The 27,475-nt window shown below is 34.9% G+C and overlaps 1 protein-coding gene across 1 annotated transcript; it reads left to right on the plus strand.

Annotated features, from left to right (window-relative positions):
* Nucleotides 1-5,548: 5,548 nt before the first annotated feature.
* Nucleotides 5,549-27,405, plus strand: LOC145691758 (uncharacterized). Its single transcript, XM_081767077.1, has 6 exons — nt 5,549-5,669; nt 8,082-8,288; nt 12,645-12,788; nt 15,180-15,349; nt 21,635-21,816; nt 24,189-27,405. The coding sequence occupies exons 2-6, from the start codon at nt 8,090-8,092 to the stop codon at nt 25,222-25,224; spliced, it is 1,731 nt and encodes a 576-aa protein (XP_081623203.1). The 5' UTR covers nt 5,549-5,669; nt 8,082-8,089; the 3' UTR covers nt 25,225-27,405.
* The last annotated feature ends 70 nt before the right edge of the window (nt 27,406-27,475 follow it).

Raw genomic sequence — 27,475 nt, forward strand, 5'->3', positions numbered from 1 at the left:
ACCCTAAACGAAAAAAGGCCTGGGTGAAACCAGGTGAACCAGGTCCATCACAATTAAAACGAGATATTCACTGTGCAAAGGTTATGCTGTGCATATGGTGGGATATGAAAGGTGTGGTGTACTATGAGCTGCTGCAACCGGGTGAAACTATGAATGGGGAACGTTATCGACGACAATTAATGCGTTTGAAGCAAGCTCTGGCCAGAACACGACCAGAATGGGAGAACAGACATGATAAACTTATTGTTCAACATGATAACGCTCGCCCACATGTCGCAAAACCGGTCAAAACCTATTTAGAAAATGTCGGATGGGAAGTTTTACCCCACCCGCCGTATTCACCAGACGTTGCTCCTTCGGACTACTACTTGTTCGATTGCATGAACAACGATTTGATTGGACAGCGGTTTACTTCTTCAGAAGATATCGAAACATGGGTCTCTGACTGGATCGCTTCCAAGGATGAGGACTTCTTTCGCCACGGAATCCGTACATTGCCTGACAGATGGGCGAAAGTGGTGGCTAGCGATGGACAATATTTTTCTTAAGGTATTTATGTATTTTGTGTTTGTACTACAGCTTCAATGTGTGCGTACCAACCGCACGAATTAATTCCTAGACCAAATATATATATATATATATATATATATATATATATATATATATATATATATATATTAATATGGTGTTTCAAATCAACACCAACCTGAGTGTACAAATGCTTCCTTTTAGAGTTACAGGTTGCCGAAAACATGAAAAATGAACTTTATAGGTCCATAGTTCCAAAACTATTGGACCTATGGTACCTTTATTTAGGAACTAGTATGTGCCCTATCCAAGTATCCATGTTTCAGAATCCTGCGTACTTGCGCAACAATTTCTATAGGAGGTAATTGATGAGTACTTCAAATTATATGCCCGTAGCGAAACTGCCTGCATAAAAATGGTTACGTGAGTACGTTAGTATTCTGAAACATGTATTTTTGGATAGCGCAAATATTAGTTCCTAAGTGAAGTCTTGATCCGACTACGGTAAATCCCATAGTATTGGAGCTATGGACCCTTAAATTTTATTTTCCCATGTTTTCTGCAGCCTATAGCTTCGAAAGAAAACCATTTATGCACCCAGGTTCGTCTATATTTTTTGTCTTATCTCGGTGTCAGAAATTACCTCTTAAACATTGTCGGTGTTGTTTTGAAATACCCTGTATTATATCACTTGTGTGTTTTATGTGTCTATCAAGGAAAATATTTAGTATAAACTAATAATAAAACAAAATATAATAAATTAGTTATGTTAAACTGCATTTGACAGGTACCAGAAATAACTACAAAAGAAATCCAAAACTCTGGCTTTGATAAATGAATTAAAACAGAATAGACAATGAGCAACGATTGAGCTCAAGTATTTACTAGTAATAAATGACCCAAAAGTAGACACAGGTTTTCAAGATTCCGAATTGTTGTAATACAAAATAAGAACTGAAAAAAAAGAACTAAAATAGAACTAGAACAAGTGGCAAAGTACATTGTCGGAATTCTTTGGGGGTCGGCAACTAGTCCCCTTTCCCTACACCACTGGAACAGACTTGATCAAATTATTCTTCAACGCAGGTTCCTTCAGTGTAAACGGAGATGCAAGGCAATAGTTAATAGGCAGGACTTGCACTTCAAGCTCAACCAATGGTGTCACTCTTAGTCTGGTTAAGAGTGTAAAATTTGTAACCATAAATTTGAAACGACCTTCTGTATATATCATGAAACGTATAAATCCGTTGAAATATCGATGTAAATAGTTACTACATTTTTTTCTCACTAATATAGTCATTAGAAAAATAATAGATATAAGCAGCCGCACTTAAACTCTCTGGAGAGTATTATGAAAACCTTAAGTTTATTATTTGTTCCGGAGATATTAAACAATATGGGCTCTAGATGTGAGTACAGGGTTCGAATCTGTTGATGGGGTGAGTGTATTTCCCATCACGCCAAGTAATTTCTCTGACTCGTCAAAGAGTTTCCTCTCCGGCATTTCATACATCGTTGTGTACAAATACTAGAAACAATAACGCGATTTGTTGTTTATATGAAATGCAGAGATAGAACGGATTTACTATAGGATGCACGCTTCATCCCGATCACACTTGTGCAAATATTATGCAGTTTATTAGCAAACATATGTTATAATTTATATCAGGAGATATACACTGACTTCCGTTGTGTGTTTAGCATTTTGACAGATTAAAGAACTAATGAATCAAACAATTTATGTTTTATTGTTTGTCACATGTAGTTGTATCTATGATACACAGTTGTTTTCTTTTTTACAGGAGAGACAGCTGCCGATAGTATAATATCTTGCTTTATTAAAAACGAGCTGAAATGCCCGTTCTTTCGCATAGAAAGAATAGGTTTATGGAAATGTATGAACCATTCTTAGGATAAGTATTTAAAGTGTAATAAGAAAACAAAACGTGAGATACTCTATTCTTTGCAGAAATTTTGAACTACTACCTCCTTTGATCAAAATGCCACAATAAAATCAAGGACTGAGGTAGGTACTAAGTTCCAAAATTCATTTCAAACGGACCAACCGTTTTTCGTGATGCGATCAGAGACAACATCCATTTCAATACGAAGAAAGAAATTATAGAAAATTCCTCTCTCCTTCTTAAAACGGAAATTTTCGAAAATGGAGAGAGACCTGTTCGTTAATTTTAGTGAGGAGTTTATACGCCGAATTTCATCTTGTTAACTTCACGAGCTTGTGAGATACTGTGTGTTTTTACTTAAATTTTGAACGCCCTTCACCCCCGTTAGGATACGCCCTTGAATCAAAGTAATGGGATAAAAACTCAGCTCAAGGTAGGTTCTAATTATGTCCAAAAATTAATTTCAAACTGTTTAACTATTTCACCGCGATTCGATCAAAACAACAGGCAATATTGCCTTCCATGTGAAGGAAGATATAGGAAATCGCCTCTCCTCTTTAAAACAGGAATTCTCAAAAGTGCTGAGACATGTGTCCACTTACTTAAAAGTTTCTAACTTGACAGAATCTTGAGATACTCAATTTAAGTATCTGCCAGGGGTAAAGTGCGGGGGGACGAAGTCTCCCTACCTTCAAAAAAAATATGTAGGGGTCCTCCCCAATTCCTAAAAAATTACAATTGGCAAAGATAGGCAGGGTGACGGTGTGATGTCATGCCGCTACCTACCGTTCCCCTACCTTTTCACATCCACTTTTACCCCTGAGTATCTCACTCGTAAGTAGCAGGTGCATAAGTTTTGACCACCAGGATAGGCCTATGCAAATTTACAAAGGAACAGCTATATATTGTACACTCGTGATCAATACAATCCTAATCTCATAATTATTGTCTGAGCCACAAACTAGAACTTGCAGTACACAATGTAGTAGATGGCATGTCCACTCCGCTACATTTCAAGACTTTCATGTATTCCTAGTATTCACATTTTTCTGCGAACCCGAAAAGTCAACATTAATTAATGGAAATCGCCATGTCATTTGAACTTGAACTTAACGAAACAGAACAATATTTGATATTTGTTGGGTAGCATTTTCGTACAGAACAGTGACAGCTGTTATGTTATGTTACACGACGCTTATCAAGTATTTTATTGAGAAACAATGGTTAAGTATACTTTAACAGAGAAAAGCCATATTTCAAGGATTTCTTAGAAAATGATCACAGGGAATTTCGTGTTCTCTTTAGATATATTTTGGAAATAATAAAGCTGCAGTCAACAAAACTGACACTATAACAGCTTTTTCATAAATATAGCTTAAGTTTGTATTGATATATTGACTGTTCAGCAAGATAACATAGGGATTCATTTTCAAGCTGCCCAAAATAAATATTCACAAAGTATTAAAACCACAAATTGAATATATAGATTGCTTTTTTTCGTTGAAATTCTAGAACTGCGTTTCCCAACCGGTGTGCCGCGAGGAAATCGAATCAAAATTGTTAATTCTATTACAATCAAATTGCAAGACATTGAGTCTCACATTATATTTATGAGGAAAAATGTATATCTGTGTTTCACATTACTACTCGTATGAACCTCTACTATGAATCTACAATTTTAAGTTTTATACTCTGTTAATATTCTGCACATTTTTAATGTTAGAAAGGTATTTGTTATCATTGTTATCACCATTATTGCTGCAGATTATTTCGTAACTTGAAATTTTAAAATATCATTAAATCCTTTCGACAAAGCAAACATGGATACAAATGACCTACATTTATGTTTTAAAAGTACAAGAGATTTGTTTCTTTGTTGTTTAATGATCTTCCTTCTTAATGAAAGTTTGGATACCGTTTTTGAAAAAAAAAATGTATTTTTAAAAACCTGAGTGCTATACTTCATTGTAATTTTTTCTATTTTTAAATTAGAATCAAAAATAAGCATAATGATTTATCACGGAGGAAAACAAGTAATCGAGCTTTCTTTTCTGTGAAAAGGATATCAGTAATCACAGAAAAAAATTACCACGTTATTTTATATTTACAATAATAATAATAATAATAATAATAATAATAATAATAATAATAATAATAATAATAATAATAATAATAATAATAATAATAATAATAATATCTATGGGTGTGCCGCGAGAATTCGTGTTACACCTGTAGTATGCCGCAAGTTGAAAAAGGTTGGGAAACGCTGTTCTAGAACATATTTCTGGGGAGGGGAGCAAATGGAAGGTTAGAGAAACTTTTGGGAGCAGCAATAGGTCTGTTTTGGGTTCCGAAAAGAATAGTTTCATATTATATGATCTACAATACAATACAATACAACAAGTCTGGAGGGAGAAGCATATCCAGTCGGGAGTGCTTTCCCCCCTACTATCTTCTGGTGTCATCACTGTATAGAAGCTGCTTTCAAACATGAATAATTATGAACTGCATGGGAAAAAATTAACCATGTGACTACAAAAAGGCTTTGTTTCTCAACTTTATCCGTCTTATGCAGAGTCGTTTTGACAAATGATTAGCGACATGCTAAACGCTTCGACTTACATGCGCGACTTCTGCAGGAAGCATACGTAAGTCGAACGCTTTAGTATGGCACAGTAATCACACATATGGCCCTATAATTTTAATATTATGTTGAAATGAAATCAGGCTTTATAGTATTGAACTGTTCACATAAATTAATAAATAAGTAAATAAATAAACTAAAATAAATATAAATATATAAAATAAATAAATAATAATGAAAGTGATTCAGTTTGTGTGCTAAATTGTTAAATATTGCTTTCCTTACTAAACTTCGGTAGAATTAAACATTAGAAAATATAATTTACTGGATAACTGACTTCGTTTTGTGTAATGCTAACTATTATTCTTTAATTGCATAATAAATATTTCGTAAGGTATTACTCTTTTGTTATCTTAGGAATCACTGTGCTAGAATTACACATGCTTAAGGGGAAATTTATCTTGAACAGATAGTATGTAGTACCTAATACATCCGCTAGATGGCAGCAGCTCTTGTGGTGTGCGAGAAGCAAGTTCTGAAAGTGAAATGTATTGATTTCTTGATTTCCCACTAATAAGAGCACATGTGGTGGAGTTTCCTGCTTCAAGATAATGGAACAAGCATTTAGTATTATAAGCAACTGAAGTACGAAAGTAAGTAGGTTTGTTAATCCATTAAAAAAATAATAACGGATTAACTAATGTTGATAATGGAATAACGTTTCGAAGCATGTTATTATTTTCATTTTAATGCACTAATTCAATTTTCATATTAAATTATTTGTCAAATGTCATGTTTCTTTATGGTGTACTTTCTTATGTCACATGTAAGTTTTGATTTAGTTGTCGATAACATGTCAGTCAATGAAATTTGCTGTGAGAGTACTGTTGACGCATGTATGCATGAATTTGTCTCAGGATTTTCTAAAGCTTTTGATTGTTGTCCACATTCAATATGAGTTACTTCTAAAAGTAACTTTAGAAGTGTAAAGTTACTTCTAAAATTAGACTAAATCTACATAAAAATTGGGATTTCGGAGGAGAGGAGTCAATGCCCCAGGACCCTCCTCCTGCGTACGTCTCAGGTTCTGTTGATCAATTATTTAGATTTTAATAGGAAAATGTAACTAAGGTCCCAATTTTATTTTGTTTTATCGTTCTCTAATTATAATTTTATATTGTAATTTCAAGTGTAGTGAATACAACGAAATATAATTGATTCTTTTGTTATGAACCCAAGTAAGCTTTGCTAAATTTGAAATGAAATGAAATCTTTGAGTTTTACGTCTCACGGTTATGCCGGTTAGGCTAAAGGAGACGGTGATGATGATTAATGAATGAAATGGTGGAGTGAAGAAAGTTGGAGGAAACAGGAGAACCCCGAGGAAACCCACGCACACGGTGTTTGTCCACCACAAAGTTCACTTGGCGGGAGTTGGGATCGAACCCGTGACCCCAAGCACCAGAGGTGAACGCTCTACCACTGATTGGTAAATTTGAGTTCATTGCTGAAAACTACAGTAACACATAACATAGAGGTATATTTTGGGCAAAAGCCCATTTAGTCATTGGCGTTTGCGATTTTTCTCAGAAATCCTTTATGCCATTGACCTGTGACGATATTTTCTAAATCATCTATTGTTCCGCTTCCTGGGAGTCATTTAGGGGGGGGGGGCAAGGAAAAGCAATTGCCTCCTGAGTTTGAGATTTATATAGATTTTATCAATAGAATAGTGGTAAATCAGTGAAAAAAGTTTAAATTTTACTTAGGTGTCTTGCCCCTCCATTTCAAGCAAAATCTGAAAGACGCTCCTGTTTCGCTTATGGTGTTAGGTGCTGAGAAAAAACACCCAATTTTCATACCAAAATTATCAATCTTAGTTATGTTAAGAAAGAAATGAATACCCATTTACCTTTACAGCCTTTGTTATTTATCTAAATACGATTCTCGAAAACACTGGCAGATGAATCTTCATCATCTCCTTCATCATGACATTTTCCAAGTCTATATATCAATTTTATTTCCATACCTGCGGATGTGAATAAAGCACTTAAAATTAGGGAAGTTCATTTTTTTAAAAACATAACTATTCTTTTATTATTTTTTTCCTGTAGAGTATACTCGTATTCAAGAAACAAACTCTCACCTAATTTTCAAAAGTTCTTTATTCGCATCCGTGAATATAGTGATATAATCAGAACAAATAAACTTTACGAAAAAATAAAAAGGAAATGATTGATTCGGATGGTAATTAGGACATCAGTAGCGTGGCTATTTGTCCCCGTCACGATCAACACAGCTTCTCAAAAAAAAAAAAAAAAAAAAAAAAACTAAAAAAAAGAAAAGAAAAGAAAGAAAGAAAGAAAAAGAAAGGAAAATGCAAAGTTGAATCAAGCTTGGTTCCCAAACAACACATTTTCAGTCAAGCCAATCATATTTTTTTACAAAACAATTATGTTTGACTTGCGGTGATCTTAAATGATAAAAAAAAATTGCCCCACAGAATATATATGTATATATTTCTTGATTCAGTGCAAAATAAATTAAAAAGTAGTAAAATCAAAAAGACTGGGCACCGTACTAAATTCGCTCTAAATTTTTTTCGCTATCTAAATTCAGTAATGAATCATAATATTTCTATCAGCGACATAGCCAGGGGCTCGGGACATTTCCCTTTTAAAATTCGATACTGATGGTAATTTAAGAAGAACACTCTTAAATGAGCGTTTCTTCAGTATGAATTAAGTAGTTTCTCTGATTTTAACTAATATTTCAAGTGTTCACCAAATAAGGACCATCAGCTTCATTTCAGGTTTTAGTTGGAGGAGCTAAAACTCCGATACCAGCAGAATTTCGCGTTTTTCATTACCATATTATTGTACTCTTGATTATATTATTAAACATTAGCGCTGATGGCAACTTTGTCTACATACAATGGAAATTCATCTATTAAACGAAAGTTCTAGTTTTGAATTACATTAAATTCTTTGAATCTATAAACTTCTTTCAAAAGTAATTTCCGTTTAATCTCTCCAAATATTTTCCTTTTACTTAAACCAATTTAGCAAACAAAATGGTGATGAAAAGATGTCCACGTTTATATGAGCTATGCCTATGCAAAGCTTCGACTGTTATGGAGGACATCGGCCGCCAGTGTTATGGAACAGATCTTTCACCAGAAGAAAAATGTACATCCCTGTTAGACATCGGCCTTCAAGCGCAATTTTGTAGTGATCCTAGGCTGTTGGCTCAAAAGTCTCTAGAACATATAGGTAAGTAAATAAATAATACGTTTGTTCATTTGGAATTTAATTACTATTTCGGAGCCGAGGAGGGTACATGAGACGCTGACCTAATATGAACCACAATAATTCTAATCCAGAATAAGCCAGGTTCTCCCGTCTCAAAGGAGTACATGCTCTATATTTAGTCACAGAGATGCTATTCTGTTATTTAGAAAGATAAGTTTTTGTTAATTTACGGTATAGTTGGGCATAATGACTAGTTATTCTAAAAGGAAGTCTTGAAAATTGGTTGTGGGTTAAAACATTTTAAAAAGATATTGGTGGATGAAAAGAAATCGGGTCATGAAAGGTTTGAATCCTTTAAATAAGTACATAGTCTTAAACAGTAGGAAAACTTTATGGTAGGTAGTTAAACTGAGCTTCTGCAAAAGAGTTTGAAGAAAAAAGGAATTATTTCTGTATATAAAACAAGGGAAAACAGTATGTTTTATTAATTGATTTTTTATTGCAAAACTATGCTTGTATATACATTGTATGGGAATTCTTACCGAACGACTCTGTTTGTACATTTTTGCGTCATTTTCCAGACCATAAACAGTAAGAGATACTCACATATATACAGTGGTCGAAGTGAGACGGTATGCGGTGGTACACCATACCGCCTCTGGTTTTTCGATGATGAAGACATACCGCCTCTGGTATTTTTAGTGATCAAGACGTACCGTCACGGGAGAGTAGATACTAAATACCTTTAATAAATCCATTTTTATACACAGTAATTGATGAATAGAATTGAACGTAAAAAGATTTTATTTCTTATAGAGAAATAATTTCTAAATTTACAACACTGACATTTTTGTTATCTTTTTCCCAACTTTCGTTTTTAAAATGAGGTGTCTTCAAACAAGTTAATCTAGTTTATAGTTTGATGAGATATATTGAATTGTATCTTTCGTACGTATGTGTGTGTCTTCTTGTCTTAATTCATATGAATGTCGTGTTTTGAGCGTAAGCGGATTTAAAGGTTGTCTGCTGTGGGGGCGATTCTCCCGGAGGTTTGGAATACCCCTCAGTCAATTTGGGGGTCCGGGAGCTTTCCCGTAGAAAATTGTTAGTATAAAAACTCGGTTTTTGAGCATTGTCGTGTATAATTCTCTATAATACAACATAAGGGGATTTTTTTTTCAGGAAGTTGTTGGCGACGGATGAGTCTCTCCATGCCCCCCCCCCCCGGTAACTAAAGAGAAGCTCTCCAGTGGTTTTCAGTCATTATGTAAATAGAAATGCAATATTTTATTCAACATACCCTCACTGTATGTCAACATTTAGATAGTCGGTATGTTGAGTCAAAACTGTAATAACCATTGCTTTTTTTTCCACTTCGAACTATATATATATATATATATATATATATATATATATATATATATATATATATATATATATATATATATATATATATATATATATATATATATATATATATATATATATATATATATATTTCGAAGTGGAAAAAAAGCAGTGGTTATTACGATTTTGACTCGAAGACCTGACTGACTGACCAATTAATTGGTGACGCCCAGGCCAAACCACGTATGCTAGAAACTTAAAATTTGGACCTAGCATAAGATTTCTGATGTAAGATTCCACTAACGATGGATTTTTTTGAAAAATTCAACGTGTTAGGAAGGAAAGAGGGGTGGAAATTACCTCAAAATGTCAATATCTTGAAATCTCTGAAGATTACAGACATGAAATTTGCTATATAGATTTCTCATTTAAGATAATTAGACACGTCTTTCAGCATTTTTTTTAAATATATTTGACCTAAAGGGGAAGAAAAAGAAGGAGAAGGAAAAGGAGTGGGAATTACAATTATTATTTTAAGATGTCCATATCTTGGTATCTCTAATGGTTCAAGACATGAAATTCGGTATTTGTACTTCTAATTTAAAATAATTCGACACATGTTTTTTAATATTTGCCCACGGAAAGTAAAAGGGATGCCGTTACAATTATTATGAATGCATGACTACATCTCGAAATTCGTTAAGGTTAGACACATGAAATCTGATATTTAGATATTTTTATTTAAAATAATTAAAGATGTTTTTCAGCGTTTTTCGTGTTTTTCAGCGTTTTTCGACTTGTATATACATATTAAAATATCAGTTTGGGGAATATGCACTCAGCACAGCTTATCTTGAAACTTTCAAGTTTTGCTACTGGTATTGAGTTCGATAAGAATCACGTACCGTCAAACAGCTGAGCACTTTGTGGATTCTCTCCTTCCTTCTGTTCTCAAGTGTCTTTATTTCAAAACTTATAGTTTATGAAATAGTACTAACCTACTCCGGTCAAGTAGGTGTGAAAAAGCCATTGCAGATCAGCTATTCTAAGAGAGGATGTTCTTCATTTTCACAAGCCAGATGTAGGAAGAGTACCTAACTTATAGGCCCCAAGTAGTTTCCTTTCCAATGCCTTTAACGAAGGACGATATTACTCTGACATCTTTCATCAAGCTGAAGATGCAATAACAACTTTTATAATGTGAAAGAAATAAACAAATAAATAAATATACATACGTCCTTCTCTGAAGTAGTAGCTGTCAAATTAACATATTTAAATTTTTCTTCCCTATTTCTCCATGTTTTTGCCTTTACATGTCCGTCAAGGGAATTTACATAGCTATTGTCTCTTTTCCCTTTTAACCTTCTTGGATATGTTGCAAATTGCGAAGCAACTCTTAACTCGTCAACCCACAAAGAAAAATTAAACACTAGTAAGCTAATATTTTCGATGTGACGACTGTACTGAAATGGTCAAAGATTGCTGTGACATGCTCATACGCTACAAGTTTTTCCTGACTTGTTTTCTACCCTCTCCTGCCAACAAATTTTCTTCAAATATATATATTTTTTTTACATATCTCAACGAAAACGACAGAACAAAAAATAATGTTTATTTTTACCCACTGGGGCAAATTTCGGGGGATGAGGGGGACATGTCTCCTCCAATCTTGGAACTCTTAGGGACTGTCCCCCCAATAATCCAATTTGATATGTGTTTTTGGAGAGAAATGTGATGATTTGTGTCCTATTGCCACAAAGGCAAGTGAGATGAAATTGATGTCCCCCCAGAATAGGCCTCAGATCTGCCCGCCTCCCAATGTTGAAGACAATTCTGCTCCCCTGATCCTCTACAGCTTGCTTTTCAACTTCATAAATATTTTGAACATCGCAAAAAAAAAAAAAAAAAAAAAAAAAAAAAAAAAAAGTAACAGTCTTACCCGTTCCCCCCAATGTTGAACAGAGATTTGCGCCGCTGTTTTTTACCTTCTCTCTTTCTTTGCCAAGTAGGTTGCGGAAAGCGGAACTCTGAGTAGTAGCTGCTTGAGTCTTTCTTGAAATCAATCGCCGCTTTTCTTTTTCTATATCAATTGCGGCTACAAATGAGCAGTACTAATCTGTGGTTCGCTGTTGTAGTTGATGGTATTGGGAACGACGGTGAATGCTTCAAACTAGACCGACGATAGGACACGTATTTGTTATTTTTGTGGAGGTCAATGATTTCTTGGTGCAAATATATTGATTTAATATTCTCTTAAGCCTTGAACTAAAGTAAAGAACACATTTTTTTGGAACCTACTTCCTCGGTTAGAAAGGAACTGGTTCCTTCCCGTATTGCCTCGCCCAAATTATATCCAATCGGCAGACTTTGAATTTGGATCAAATATGGCGTGAAAACTGTAGTCAAAACAGAACCGCTTCAATGTCACCACATGAATATAGGTCCTATTCCTTATCCTTCTCACCATTCTATCTTTCACTGATCTGTAGAAACAAAAGAGTTGCTAAGAGTTTCCAAGAAAAACATGTGGAAACAGCTTGGTTTTATTTTATTATAATACCAGAGGTCAGTTTTCAAAAGGTAGGAACAGCGCATATGATATCTTTATGGAAAAATACTACAGGTTCAGAGTGCTCCTCTCCATTAAGGGATTCACATAAAAGTCAATTCACACATCCCTAAAACTTAAAGAATTAATGGATGTTTAAAATGGAATTAATGGATGAAAACTTAAAGGATGCTTAAAAGAATTTAGACGTTATTCACGTCAACATCCTGACGACCGGCTGTTTAGTGAGATTTTCTGGACGGTCCCGAATATTCCGAAACGAATGGAAACCCTATAACAATAATCCAGCAAATTATTACCCTCAAAGGAAAATAAACAACAACGACCATTCTTTAACGTGCAACAAACAATCACGAAAGCGACTCTGAGGCTTTTACGAAATGAACAAAAATTGATTTCATGGTTAATATAAATTAAATGAAGCAAGTATTAAATTTCTAATGTATGTTTATTTTTTTCAGCAAAATCAGTGCAATCTTCTGTATCATCTCCTCGCTTGCAGTCTATGCTGAAAGATGTTCTCTGTTCTCCTTTCAAGTCAAAAGAACCTGACAATTGGAATTTGATTGAAACTCATCCATTCGTTGAACAATTAAAGAGTTTAGGTAAGTAAATATTTAAGTACAATTAAAAAGAAAAGAAAGTAATCTTTAAGTTCCTTCAATTAAGTATTATCTATATTGCAATTGGCCGTCTTTAATCCTGCACGTTCGGGATTATGGCGGTGCTGGATTAGCAATTTTGTCAGATGATTGAACAATATAACTTGAACTGAAACACCAAACATAAATTACTCTAGGTAAAAGTGCAAACGATTAATACATATATTGGTCGGATATGGACTTTTGGGTTTCGGGTAGAACTACGAAGAATTTCGAAAAACTACTTATTGAGGCTTAATAACAATTGAAAATGTATTATTATGGTAAATTTGGTGGGTACCCCGATGGGGTTCGGGGTACCATGGAGTACATAATTTCTGCATTTTTAAATATTTTGAAACGTATGTCTCCGAAATTTTCTAAAGAACGTTACAAATACCAGTTAGCCGAAAATCTCAACTAGTTACATCTCATAGTTTCCGAAGGTGTCACTCTTTATTTCCCCATATTTCGGTAACCATGAGATGTAACTAGTTACAGTTTTTGGCTAACTGGTATTTGTACCCACCAAATTTAGCATAATAGTAGCCCTACATTTTCAATTGTTGTTAAGTCTCAACAAGTAGTTTTTCGAAATTCTTCGTTGTTCTACCCGAAACCTAAAAGTCCATATCCGACCCATATACTTTCTATGTTTATGTATATTCTGAACTTGTGCAGACGATATAAATATTCTATTTTACAAAGTATTTTATCATTCTAGCAACTGCAGGAATAAAAATATTCTTATTTATTGTTCAATAGAGTTCACAATTAAATTGAAAATCCTTGTGGAAGACAACACAGAAGAGGCATTAATGAAGTACAATGATATTAAAAACAAGTAATAAGAGCTTTATGGCGAAAATATACTGATGAGTGTTATTGTTGAAAAAAGTTCATGATATCCCGTTACTTCTGTGCTTTGGATTTCTCCTTCAAAAAAATCTTTACGGATTATACATAACTTCTATAGAACTGTAGGTTTTGTTGAAATCCATCCGTACAAAACCTACCTTAGTTTGTTAGAGGGAGCGCACTTGAAATTATGAAATTTTGCAGTTATTTTGCATACTCCCTTCGAAGTTCAATACACTTCCTTACACGGTGCTCCAATTTTCCGGATCAGTTAAAAAATTCTGACGACTGTTTCTCACACCATTTTTCCGTAGCTCTAACCACTTTATCAGAGCCCAAATGGCGTTTTTTCGAGCGTTGTTTGAATTTCAGGAATAAATAATAGTCTGACAGAACTAGATCTGGGGAACAAGGAAGATGATCCAGACATTAAAACCCGGATTATGCAATACCAGCTGTGTTTACAGTGCTCGATGAACAGGAGCTATTCAGTTTTCCACGGCGTTGCACTTTCAACTTGTCTTTCAGTTTTGTGTGTAAAGCATAGTAATACTCTGCATTGAATGTTTGACCTTTGGGCAGATATTCTATGAAAATGACTACATCCTTATCCCAGAAGAATGTTACAAACACTTTCCCAGTCGACTTCTGTCTCTTGAACTTCTTGCGGCAAGGGGGATCTGAGTGTAACCACTCCTGTCTTTTGTTTCGTTTCAGAATCGTAGTGGTACAACCATGTTTCGTTCATGGTTACTATCCATGATACAAATTAGTCAGCATTGATGTCAAAATTGGATATGACTTGCCTTGGTGCTTTTACTCTTTCACGCTTTCGATCTGCTGACAGATTTTTGGAAATCTATTTCGCCGAGAACTTGCACATGCCCAAGTTATTATGAATTATGCTACCGATGCGTTCCCGAGAAATGCCCACAATCTCTGTCACACGTTTTGCTGAGATTCTGCGGTTTTCAAGAATAATGTGATGAATTTCATTCACGATTTCGTGGACAGTTACTGCTTTTAGTCTTCCTCCACGTGGAGCATCATCTATTGAGAAATCGACACTTTTAAATTGTACCGCCACTTCTAATCCACTGCATATGGCAAAAAGTTCCCTATTGTTCCACTGATTTCCTCACGAATTTGCTTCGGGGAACAAAAATTTGATGACAGCTCTGAAATCGATGTTCGTGAAATTCGCTGCTTGGGCACACATCATCACTTCAGGACCCTGAAAAACACAATAAAAATTTTGTTATTAATCTGAATATTTAAATTTGTGTACACAGAAACATGTTCTTTAAAATTGTATAATTTTATCATTCTATCTGTATTCCTTCTGGGTTGGGCTACGAATTTTTCATCGGCCCCTCGTATTTGAACGGAAATTAAAATTTAAGAGTTAATGTTAATTTTAGATAATTTAGGTAATGCTTGTGAATCTGATTTAGTGATTATAAACTATGGTTATTGTAATAATAATAATAATTTCAGCTCCTGAAACTGTAGAAGACTTGATGTGTACAGCAGCCACTTTGAGATGGAAACGTGAAAACAGGCAACAATTTTATTCCGAATGGAAAATTTTTTTAACACCTAACATTCGATGTGCAATACTTAAGCTAGACAAAGATCTAATTGAATTTGTTAAGAAGAATTGTAAGGTAAGAATATATCAAGATATTTGTTCCTATAAGATAGATAATTTGGTTTACTCGAGCGTAAAGTTTATACTGGAGAAACATATTAACGAAAACACCTAAATATTAGGAGTAATAATTTTACGTATTACCAAACTATATGTCTTCCAAGTTAAGTATGATATCATAAGCATAGATAGTTGGACTGTTCAAACATTAATTACTAACTGGGAAGTGTTGCGGCTTATACATTAATAATCCAGTTAAATCAGAAATGATTTGTTTACTCTCTAACGGTTTAATTCTCTATTTTATGTAGCTTGACATATAAAATTAACTTTCACTAGGCATTTTTTGATGTGTTTACTTTTAAACCACTAACATCTGCATTTTGATTTTACAACTGAATAGGAGTGCTAACTCTTGCAGCGAATCACTACATAACACGTCATGTGATAATTTGACTCGATTAAACCAAAATTTTGTATATAGATAATTAAGTGGTTATTTAGTAGGTCTACGAAATAAAGACTAGCCGACAAAATGAACAAACGCCTCTAAACGTGACGTGAAAATAAAAACGATTTTACTAAGTAGTCTTAGAGATTATCTATACTCACAAACGAGGACTGGTCATAATGAAGCACCAAAGCCGAAAGCAGCATTGATTGCCTTTTAGTTCTTTGTAAAGGCTTGACTGATTTGGACCAAAATTGTCATGAAGGTTAATTATTGCTCTACTTTGTTTACAAATGGTCTGCTAAATTTAGTTAAGATCAGACGAGGCCAAATTTGGTCAAGATCAGTAAAGCCCAAAATCTGAAACTGACAAATGCCTCAAGAATGACCTGAAAATAGAGTTGATATTAAGAGACATAGATGATGAATTAGCAAAAACTAGAGGGAATCGAGACAAGAGAGAGAGAGAGAGAGAGAGGAAAACCGTGTTAAAAGTTATGGGCGATCAAAGTATCGATTACATATACACTAAAGAAATGAAACATACCCTAAAGGGAACAGTAACTCAAACATTTTTTTATCACATTACAAGTGTTGAATGTTGTATTCCCTTATGACACGGCACACATCTAAAGCTAGCATGTCTAGTGTAACATACTCAAACTTGGTTTGTTCCACTCGTTCATCTGATACACGCGGTCTTCTGGAGCTCTCCCTTGCATAGGCATCCCGTATTCTTAAATTACTTGTACCACTTTCGAGTGTTGTTATCTGATAGGGATCACATCGCACCAAAAAGCACGTTGCAATCCATTTGCTAAGATATACCTTGCGAATCCCAAGACACATAAGGCTTTATGCTCAAGAGTCGTCAACATCTTTACAACTAGCACTATGTTACGTCGGAGTTACGAGACACCATCGAAAAATCTGTTTTAGCTACTCTTTCTTATAAGATAAGTTACATTTGTGTGTTATAAATGAAACAGAACGTACATTTAATTAGAATCCGGTAACCATTTAGAAACACCTGGTATAAGAAAGTAATTAAGTTTCATTTCACGTTGTGAATGAAACTAGGATCGACTTCCAAATCATAGAAATACAATATTGAAACTTGACAGGGCCTACGGGCGGAGATGGAAACTGTTCTTGGAATGTTGTATATACCAGGGGTATAAAAGCAAAATACAAGGAATATTAGAAATCTTCATAGGGGCAGGCGCGTTAAAATCCGTAAGGAGTGAGTTATAGAAATACAGGATGGACCTAGTAGGAGTTGAGGAAGTTAGGTGGAAAGGAAATGGATCTGTGAATCCCGGAAATTTTACGTTCTTTTACGGGGAAGGAAATAAAAATCACCAATTAGGAACAGGGATTTTCGTTCACAAACGAATATTACCAGCAATTAAGCGGGTTGAAATTGTTACTGACAGACTTTCTTTTATTACTCTCAAGGGTCGATGGTGTGATATTGTTTTAAATGTACATGGCCCAACTGAAGATAAGGATGACGATATTAAAAAAAACAGTTTTTACGAAGAAGTGGAACGGATATTTGACCAACTCCCGCAATACCATAGGAAGATTCTATTAGGGGATTTCAATGCGAAGGTAGGACGAGAGGATATTTTCAAACCGATTATAGGGAACGAAAGTCTGCATAAGGAAAGCAATGTCAACGGTGTTAGACTCGTGAACTTTGCAACATCCAAAAACCTAATCTTGAAGAGTACAAAATTCCCACATCGCGACGTTCATAAATACACTTGGAAATCACCAGACGGAAAAACACATAATCAAATTGATCACGTTTTAGTATATAGAAGAAGGCAATCTAGCATAATTGATATCCGGTCGTTTAGAGGGGCTGATTGTGACACTGATCACTACCTGGTAGCTGCGATAATAAGAGAGAGATTATCGTTCAATAAAGGAAATATTCAATATTCGAAAACGGAGAGATTTAATCTAAATAAATTAGAAGAGAGCCAGATAAGAGAGGAATGCCAGATTGAAGTTTCGAATAGATTCTCGGCTTTAGAAGATTCGGAGTATACTAGTGTGGAGGATACTTAGATTGAAATTAAAGATAGCATTAAAATTTCAGCAAAAGAAAAATTGGGACACGTGGAAATACGCAGGAGCAAAATATGGTTCGACCAGGAATGCATTAAACTAGCAGAGAAGAGAAAACAGACAAAATTACGTCGGCTACAAAATCCGAATGAAATAACTACACAAAATTTCGCAGACATCAGGCGGGAAACTTCCAAAACTTTTAGAACAAAAAAAAAAAAAAAAAAAACGCGATTTTTTGAAAGCTAAAATTAAGGAACTTGAAGATAATAGAGAAAATTAAAACATTCAGGACATGTATAAGGGGATCAACGAATTTAAGAAAGGCTATCAATCTTGTGCTTATATATTAAAAAAGCTGACAGAATAGTTCTGACTGATATGGATAGCATCTAAAATATATGGAAAGATTTCTTTGACGATTTGCTGAACACGCAGCCGTAAACTAACGTGCATGGAGAAAAGGAGATACACACCGCAGAACCATATATTCCAGATCCCAACCGAATAGAAGTAGAAACCGCTATAAAGAAATTAAAGAAACACAAATCTCCGGGTGTAGATGAAATTCCAGCTGAGTTAATTTTAGCTGGAGGCAAAAAATTGTGGAACAAGATATAAACTCATTCTTCTTATCTGGAACAAGGAAGAATTGCCAGAAGAGTGAAAAGAATCAATCATTGTTCCAATTCACAAGAAAGGCGACAAAACTGGCTGTAATAATTATCGAGGCATTTCTCTTCTGTTAACATTCTACAAAATCCTTTCAAACATTCTATTAGCAAGATTGACCCTATACGCAGATGAAATTATTGCAGATTATCAGCGCGGATTTAGACGAAATCGATGAACTATCGACCAAATATTTATCATTCGACAAATACTCGAAAAAAAGTGGGAATACAATACCCCGGTACATAAACTATTTATTGATTTTAGAAAGGCCTTCGACTCGGTTAGGCGAGAAACATTATACAACGTTCTTACAGAACTTGGGATACCGTGAAAGCTAATTAGATTAATTAAGATATGTTTAAGTAAATTCCAAAGTGAAGTCCGGGTAGGAAAATTTTGTCCAAGATCTTTCACGTCGAAAATGGCCTGAAACAAGGAAATGCGTTGTTGCCATTATTATTCAACTTTGTTCTGGAATATAAATCTAGGAGGAAAATCAAAGGTAGCAACCAGGGCCTAGAATTAAACGTATGAAATGAAATGAAATCTTTAGTTTTACGTCCCACGTTATGCCGGTTAGACTAAAGGAGACGGTGATCATGAGAGATGAGTGAAATGGTGGAATGAAGAAAGTGGGAGGAAACGGGAGAACCCCGAGAAAACCCACGAGCACGATGTTTGTCCACCACAAGGTCCACACGGCGCGAGCTGGGATCGAACCGGGGACCCCAAGCACCGAAGGTGAACGCTCTACCACTGAGCCACCGCTAGGAAGTACATAATTTATACGGTTTACCCAACATTGTTAGGGTCATCAAGTCTAGGAGGCTTAGTTGGGCAGGTCAGGTAGCTAGAATGGAAGAAAGTAGAAACACTTTCAAAGTCTTGACTGGAAGACCAATCGGAAAACGACCATTAGGAAAACCTAGGCGCAGATCGGAGGACAATATTAAGATGGATCTCGCAGGGATAGAAATACAAAGTAGAAAATGGATCCAATTGGCGAGAGATAGAGTGGAGAGCTTTTATGAACGCGGCATTGAACCTCCGGGTTCCATAGGCCACAGAGTTAGTTAGTTAGTTATAAAAGCAAAATCTGCTAAGTCCAAATTAAGACAAATTGAGTTTTTTTTATTGCAGTTATTTGCTCGTTGGGAAGTGAACCAAATCCCAAAACGTTGCTTACCAAATCTTAATATTTCTCATTGAAATTCAGTGGTGAAGTTGATCTTTAGAAGCAATATCTGCTATATCCATGCGTACATTTCTCTTATTTTAAAGCAAAGTATACTACACGCACCACCCAATCACAATGAATGGATTGAGCATGTTTTGCTTCTGAATGCACTTATGTCTATTTTTAGTGTTCACTGTGCCAGACTCGGTGCAAGTTGGAACTGGCACTATGATATTAAGCCAGACTCGGTGTATGAATATGGGAAGAGGTCTAATGGGATTGCTTCATCAGTCTTCTACATGTGGAATAATCTAGTTACTATTCCAGAAGGTACGAAGACGGTGCGGGCATTTGCAGGCAGATGCAGAGGACAAAATAAGAACACAACAATGATAGAAATGCTTGCTATCGATGCTCCAAAAAGTGTGGTAACTATGAAAATATATTTTCGACTTGCTGGCCACTCATACATTCCTCCAGACAAAGTGTTTGGAAATTTTGAGACTTGTGCGTGAAATACAAGAAATAATTCGTCCTAATGATTATCTACATATGCTTGACAAGTACTCCACTGTAAAGAGGTTTGGAAAAGATGTCAATGTCCAAGATTGAAAAACCGCTGCACAGAAAACAATGAAGGACGCAGGAAACGTTCGCTTCAAGATTTCAAATTACAAACAAATCATAATAAAGAAAAAGGCGAACGAGCAACTTCAGAGCAGAAGCTTATTACAACAGCGAGAGTGGGGTTTTGAAATCAGTACTAAAAAAAGGGTATCAAGCATCCGCTATTGTGCCAAGGGCATAAAAAAAGGAGTACCAGTAAACAGAAAGAAGCTAGATGATGTTGACATGCTGCTAAAGAAGCATTTTGGGGAAGGCTGGCGAAATGATAATGATCTATCCTTTTATGAAAAGATACCTCGTGGTCCAACAAAGGAAGAAGATGATAATTATTATACCGAAGCCTTGGAAGATGAGGGCGTTTTTTGAGGGAGACTTTTCATTTTTTTTTCTTACAGCGACTTTCATTTTTTCTAACAAATACGAGTTCACAAATATTTTGATTTTTTTTTTGTTTTCGTAACGTATAAGTATTAAACGTTCTTTATATCCTGAAGTATTTTGTTTTCTTATTATCCATGCAAAATTGTCACAACATTGCAAAACATGATGCAAATAGCAATCAAATTGAAGATTTGGAATCAAAACATGCTCAAGTCGAACAAAAATGTATTTATTTTGGGAAAGCTATATGAAACTGATCAAAAGAGATAGCACTAGTTAATGCAGACGTGTAAAATCTACCACTAAACAAAAAAATTGTTCAACAATTCTGAAACATAAGAGTGTTACACATTTTTTTTCGTTTCCTGACAAAATTGAAAAATGTACTTAGCTGGTTTTGCTTCTATTTCTCTGACACATAAAGCTCTTGTCGTTCTTGCGCTACATGAATTCAATACAGAAATTCAAAATGAAGAATATATCACTTCCGATTTCAATAGAGAGATAAGTGATTCTCATCGAAATTATTTCTCCCTTTCGCATTTTTGCTTCGATATCTATTGCCAGACGGGTGGTCGCTATTGTTCTACAAGGGTAATCCGAAAATAAATCTTATACTTTTTGCGAGATAATTTTTGGTCTTGATCCAGATTTATTACACAATTCTGAATACGATTGAATAAAGAAGCAGCTGATAATAAGGTTGGAAATCGATAAACAAAGCAAACATCAGCTAATGTGTGTTTTGTGGCAGATACAGCCTTCATAGTCCGTAAACGCCACACATTTTATACTGGAAACAAGTAGTCCTGGATTTTTTTAAAATAAATAAACTTGATTATGATATTTGTACAAACTCTGCTATGATATTTTTCCTGTGTTCTTTTCTATTTATTTAATTTCTGTTTCAGGCACTAACTCATGTTTACGTACTACACGATGAAGCAGCAACGGTAAACGTAGATCTTTTTCTATTACTGTCTGAAGCCATAGATGTTCTGTTATGGAATCCTGATGTTTTACCGAATAAGAACATCTCAAATATATTGCATGAATCTTCTCAAAGTTTCGACAAGATTGTGCGACATACATTGTAAGCTGAAATTATATTCAGTACTATTCTAATTATAGTACATTCCTGGTAGATACAGTAATGCTAATCTGAAAAATACAAGTATTCTCAAAACCATATTTTGAAGCCCCTTAAATTTCATTAAAGCTCTGTAAATTTCAAAATGGCTTTTCAGCGCTAATTTAATATCAAGATCTATAATAGATCTGAAAGATATGACAAGGTAAATTTGGGTATGGGTAACAGGAAAATGATTAATGCACTACTGGGGTCTTAAGTACTGTATTGAAGTACTGGAAGTGAATTGGAAGTAAAGTAACCCCACAATCTCAAGGATGTGTGGGGTTAAAAGAAATTTGATATTGGACGACGAGATAAAAAATTTTCTTGGATTTTTTCCCCAAAAATTGTTTTTCCCCAAAGATCTCTCTAAGGTAGAGTTTTACCCCAAATTTACTGACAAAACTCGCATGTTCACAATAACGAGTGTGCATACCAAAATGCATACTACTGTTAATTCGCCATCTAAATAACTAATACTACATTAAATCTGGCAACTTATACTTCATGCACTTCCATTTTAACTAGAGGAATTTTGTACAGATACTTGAACCAGATGATAACATTATTTTCACATGTTTATATTTTTATGTGGCTAAATACTTTTACTATAAAAATTAATTTAATTAATTATTTAGAAATACCTAATTATCGAGCGCCTGCTACTTAGATAACCCAAATCGTTACAGAAATATGGTTGATTGCAAATGACTAGGTGTTCTGTTGACTTAATAGCAATAAGTTTGAACATTCAGATTTTTATATCCTTTTGCAAAAATTTTGATTCAACTGTGTAAATCATAAAATGTTAGAATACAAAACATGTAAGCTAATACATTATAAACATATAAAGTCTTCAAGTTAAGGAAGTTAAGAGTAAAGAACTTGATTGTAAGATGTTGAATAAAGATTAGGAAATAAATCAACGATAACCACATAATAAACTTTTAAAAACAGTGCTTTTATAAAATCTGATACTTTTTTTTCTTGGCGGAATAAAGTCAAGAAATTAACGCTCTTTCTAAGGTTGTGGAATTGCGACCAACACTCTTAGTCTTACATGTAAAAGTCTATATGGTTGTGCAAATCCGAGACAAACATACGGCGTTTGATTGTGCATGAAAAGAAATGGAGATCACCACAATTTAAGCTGCTATGCACTCTATGGATCGCAGCTAAGAAAGAGAAAATTTTGAATGTCGCCGAAATGAGAGAAAGGCAGTAATGACGATGAAACTGAATGTCTTGTAAAAAACGAATTAAGCAAACCAAAAGTAACCTACCAAGTTTAAGACGGACAATCAGGACTATGAACGACTATAGACAGGTTTTCCATCTACAACGCAGTGTTGCCAACTCAACAGAAAGTTTATATATTAGAGATAACCCAATAAAATCGCAATTCAGACACCGGGAAAATGCGTAACACAAAAAACAATAGAAAAGATTGATTACACATGCTTGGAAAAGGTGGATGATATTCATGCGTGAATATCGCACGCGAGGGAAGACAAATAGGGGAAAAGAATAAAGAACAATATTCATCCGTATACCCCCTCTACTTCCGTTTCCTTTCAAACATAGCAAAACACATCACATTATACCTCCATGCATCTCTTTATTTTGTAGTACACACGTCAACTAGTTTTGTTTATATTTCCGCGCCAACTACGCGGATCCTTTCTTCCAGTTGTATATAATATACACAATGAAATCTTCACCATAGAATCTCATTGTTCCGGTTCTATGCACTATTTGCTTTTAGGACAGCTTTCCGCTGCAAACAGTATGTATTGAATTGTCTGTCTTTATAATTGATAAGATTCATTTTGGTTCGCTTACTTCCACTGTTTGCAAGCTTGTTTCACCGTCATTACTGCCTCTCTCTCATTTTGGCGACATTCAACCGCTCCCTATGGTTCATAGCAGCTCAAATTTTGGTAATCTCCATTTATATTCATACTAAATCAAACTCCATATGTTTGCATCGATTTTACACGACAACCATATGGGCTTTTACTTGTTAGTTTCTTTATTTTATCCCACGAAAAAGATTCTCAATTTTATTGTATTTTATAAAAGCATTTGTTTTTAAAGATTTCTAACGGTATTATTTAGAAAGAGTACACTTTTACATATAGCTACTAAGTCTTTCACTGAACACTCTTGATCTTTCTTACTCATTTAGGACATTTTTTAAATGCAATATTACAGTATTCCATACTTCCATAACTGATAAAGCACATCTTCTGTTAGCCTATTATAGTGTAAATTATATTATTTATTATACGAATAACCTCATTTTAAACGATAATAATTTTTGTTTTCTCTAGTTTACAATATGGTTGGACGACTCGTTCATTATGGGGAGACACAATGGATGCCAATCCTGGATTAAAACAACTATTTCTTACTGGAAGCAATTTAAGTCCAGATGATTTGCAAATAATTCTTAAGAAGTGTCCAAACTTAGACCTTCTTCGACATGACGGCTTGGTGGCTGCTCTTTTCCATATGCATCGTAATTTGTTCGTCGAGGATTTGCCACAGTATCAACTAAGGAATCTTGATATGGGATTCTTGTCGTGTGGATTGGAGGATCGACAGAAACGTATTTTACCTGCAGAAGCTGCCCTTACTGCTGTCAGACTATGTCCAAAAGCTGAGATTATCCGTATCGTTTTACACGAAGAAGTGGCCATTGATACGATCTTGCCTTTGCTAGAAGTAAATGGACTTAAGGAACTAGTTGTGTTAGTGGACCCAGACAGCTGTGAGACGCGGCATCGTTCACTATTATCAAATGTATCACCGTATATTTTTGCGAGAGGAATAGCTCCGATCATTAGAAGACATGGCAGAACGTTAAGACATTTAGAGTTAGCATCACTTAATGCGGTAGATGTTAGCTTTTTATTATCAAGCTGTCCATATTTAGAAATACTGCGGTTGGTAGGAAATTCTTACATTGACAATCTGTTTGATCTTCCATTAAATTTTAATGAATTTTTAAATCTTGTATTCTTACAAATTGAATCACCGAGAAGCCCAAATTTAAATTCAGTCGCCTGGAAGTTTTTATTATCTTCGAATAACCTTACTTGCATTTACTTAAACCCGTGTGATTTGGACTTACAAATACTGAACAGTGTTACAAAAACTACAGAGTACAAGAAGTTAAATGCAGTTTTTATTGGGAAGTGTGACGTGGTGAAAAGAGATCATATCATAGCTTTGCTAACTGCCAGTGAGAAACTGAGCAAGATAAAACTTTATCAATGTAAGAACATTAGCAATGAGGAAAGTTCGTTTCTGAATCAAATTGCAGAAGAACTACATCTACCAGCAGAGGTTATTGTATGTAATTAGTGAACATGTTTATTGTTTAATACTTGTATTTAGAGAATCAGATTCCATAACTCGCGAAATTCTACAATATTATTGGCGTTTAACCCCTCCTTCTCATAAAGAAACAATGTCCAAATATAATACATACTAATCAATACACGCGGCCGCGGTGGCTCAGTGGTAGAGCGTTCACCTCTGGTATATGGGGTCCCGGGTTCAAACCCTGCTCGTGTCAAATGAACTTTGTGGTGGACAAACACCGTGTGTGTGGGTTTTCTCGGGGTTCTCCCGTTTCCTCCCACTTTCTTCATTCCACCATTTCATTCATTTCTCATAATCACCGTCTCCTTTAGCCTAACCGGCATAACCGTGGGACGTAAAACTCAAAGATTTCATTTCATTTTTTCATTTCACTAATCAATACATCTCATTGAGCTAAATGTAAATTCTGATGTGCAGTTTTCGAGAAAACCGAGGAAAACGATTTTTTTGTAAACAAAAAATGAACAATTAAAATGAAACTGATACTAAAGTACAAGGCTAAGTAAAAAATTATCCCAAATGTTGACATACTCTTATTACATTTTTCATACTACCTTCTGTCCTCGTTTATTTTCTTGTTATGCTGTTGTGGTCATGCTATGAAAGTTTGATTCTAATTCCTCCATTTGTCTTCCTTTTGTTGCAGATAGATTATGGTTGCTTCATTAGAAGTTTGCACCAAAGAGGAACAACGAGCAGTGATTCGGTTTTGTGGCCGCAATGTATATCAGCAGCTGCAATCCATCAAAGACTTTCGGCACAATACGGGAAGTGTCTTGCCGCAACGGAGAGTCTAGAAATGGACTGAAAAATTCAAACATGGTCGCACAAGTATTACGCACGAGCAAGGAGCCGGACGACCATTTACGGCCAGAATTGATGATAACATTTAGCGTGCACCTAACAGTCGAGTGACTATTGATAAAGCCTTTGATGGATTGCGACCCATGATACACCTTCCGACCACAAAAAGCCGAATAACTGCTCGTTGTCCCTCTTCTTTTGTGCCAACTTAGGGTTACCATTCGTCACGGCCCTCTCATGGAATCAAAATCTGCGTCCCAGCGTCCCGTAAATATTTCTCGGGACACTTAAATGTTCCGGACTTCAGCGATAAGAAAGGAACATTATAATTTGCTTTTTTTACAGGATTAGGTATATAATTATTTTCTGCTTACGGGAAAATCATCTGCTTACGGGCAAATCATCTGCTTACGTTTGCTTAACTAGGGAGGAGAATGTCTACTAAAATAATTAAAACATATGATTACGTAATACTCAAACAACTCTATCTAATGGAAGAAAGTAAATTAGTACCGTATATAACACTTCTTTTCAATTTAAGCATTTGAAAGATTTTCGTAATTTAGTAGCGTCCCGGATTTTCATTTTTGAAATATGGCAATCCTATGTAAACTTCTAATGGAGCGGCTATGATCTATCTGCAGCAAAAGGAAGACAAATGGAGGAATTAGGATCAAACTTTCATAGAATGACCACTACAACATAACAATAAAATAAACGAGGATAGTGACTTCCCCTCGTATTCCGTCACCAAGCTTTCTCATAATGCCACTAGGAAGGAAACAGTACAGAGGATGTAGCACAAAATTATGATTAATTCTAAAACTTAAATATTTTTGTTTCACTGTAATAATTGTTAACGGAGAAGACATATTGTCGTTGAAATAACCTCTCAAAATCTGTTTCTCAAAAGTGCGATTTTGTGTTTACACTGGCACCTTAATTATGATTTTTAAAAAAATGAAATCTACTGCTCACTCGGCTTTCTAATCAATTCAATATCTCAGAAACGAAGCTTCTGTCGCCTAGCGATCAGTAGATCTCATAAAATCAGATGTGAACTACCGGTGTGAACGTCACAAGCGAAAAAGTTTGAGACACGTCTATTGGCTATTCCAACGACGACGGAAAAGTATCAATCAATAGGTCATATCCAGCTATGAACAAGATGACATGCTTGAAAATATACTAATTCTTGAAAATGAATTCTGATTTTCGAGAAAATCGGGAAAAAAATATGTTAGGGCAATGAAAAGTTAGCCTATGTAGTTCGTTGCCAATTTTTATTGTGTGAACAGATCCCTTATTTATTTATGTACTATTTATGTAAAAAAGAATAAACTGTTAATTAACAAAGTCAATGTATTATTGTGTCCTCTCTTGATGGTGACAACCTACTACTTCCATTTTGAAATATTAATAAATC

Source organism: Thermobia domestica, chromosome 1 (assembly GCF_964235325.1).
Source record: "Thermobia domestica chromosome 1, izTheDome1.hap1.1, whole genome shotgun sequence".
In the NCBI taxonomy this organism is placed as follows: Eukaryota; Metazoa; Arthropoda; class Insecta; order Zygentoma; family Lepismatidae; genus Thermobia; species Thermobia domestica.

Excerpts from the sequence above, each read along its gene's own strand:
- LOC145691758 (XM_081767077.1), top strand. The coding sequence starts at position 8,090 with ATGGTGATGAAAAGATGTCCACGTTTATATGAGCTATGCCTATGCAAA. Across the intron at positions 8,289-12,644 it reads AAAGTCTCTAGAACATATAG|CAAAATCAGTGCAATCTTCT; the intron begins GTAAGTAAATAA and ends TATTTTTTTCAG. Across the intron at positions 21,817-24,188 it reads AAGATTGTGCGACATACATT|TTTACAATATGGTTGGACGA; the intron begins GTAAGCTGAAAT and ends TGTTTTCTCTAG.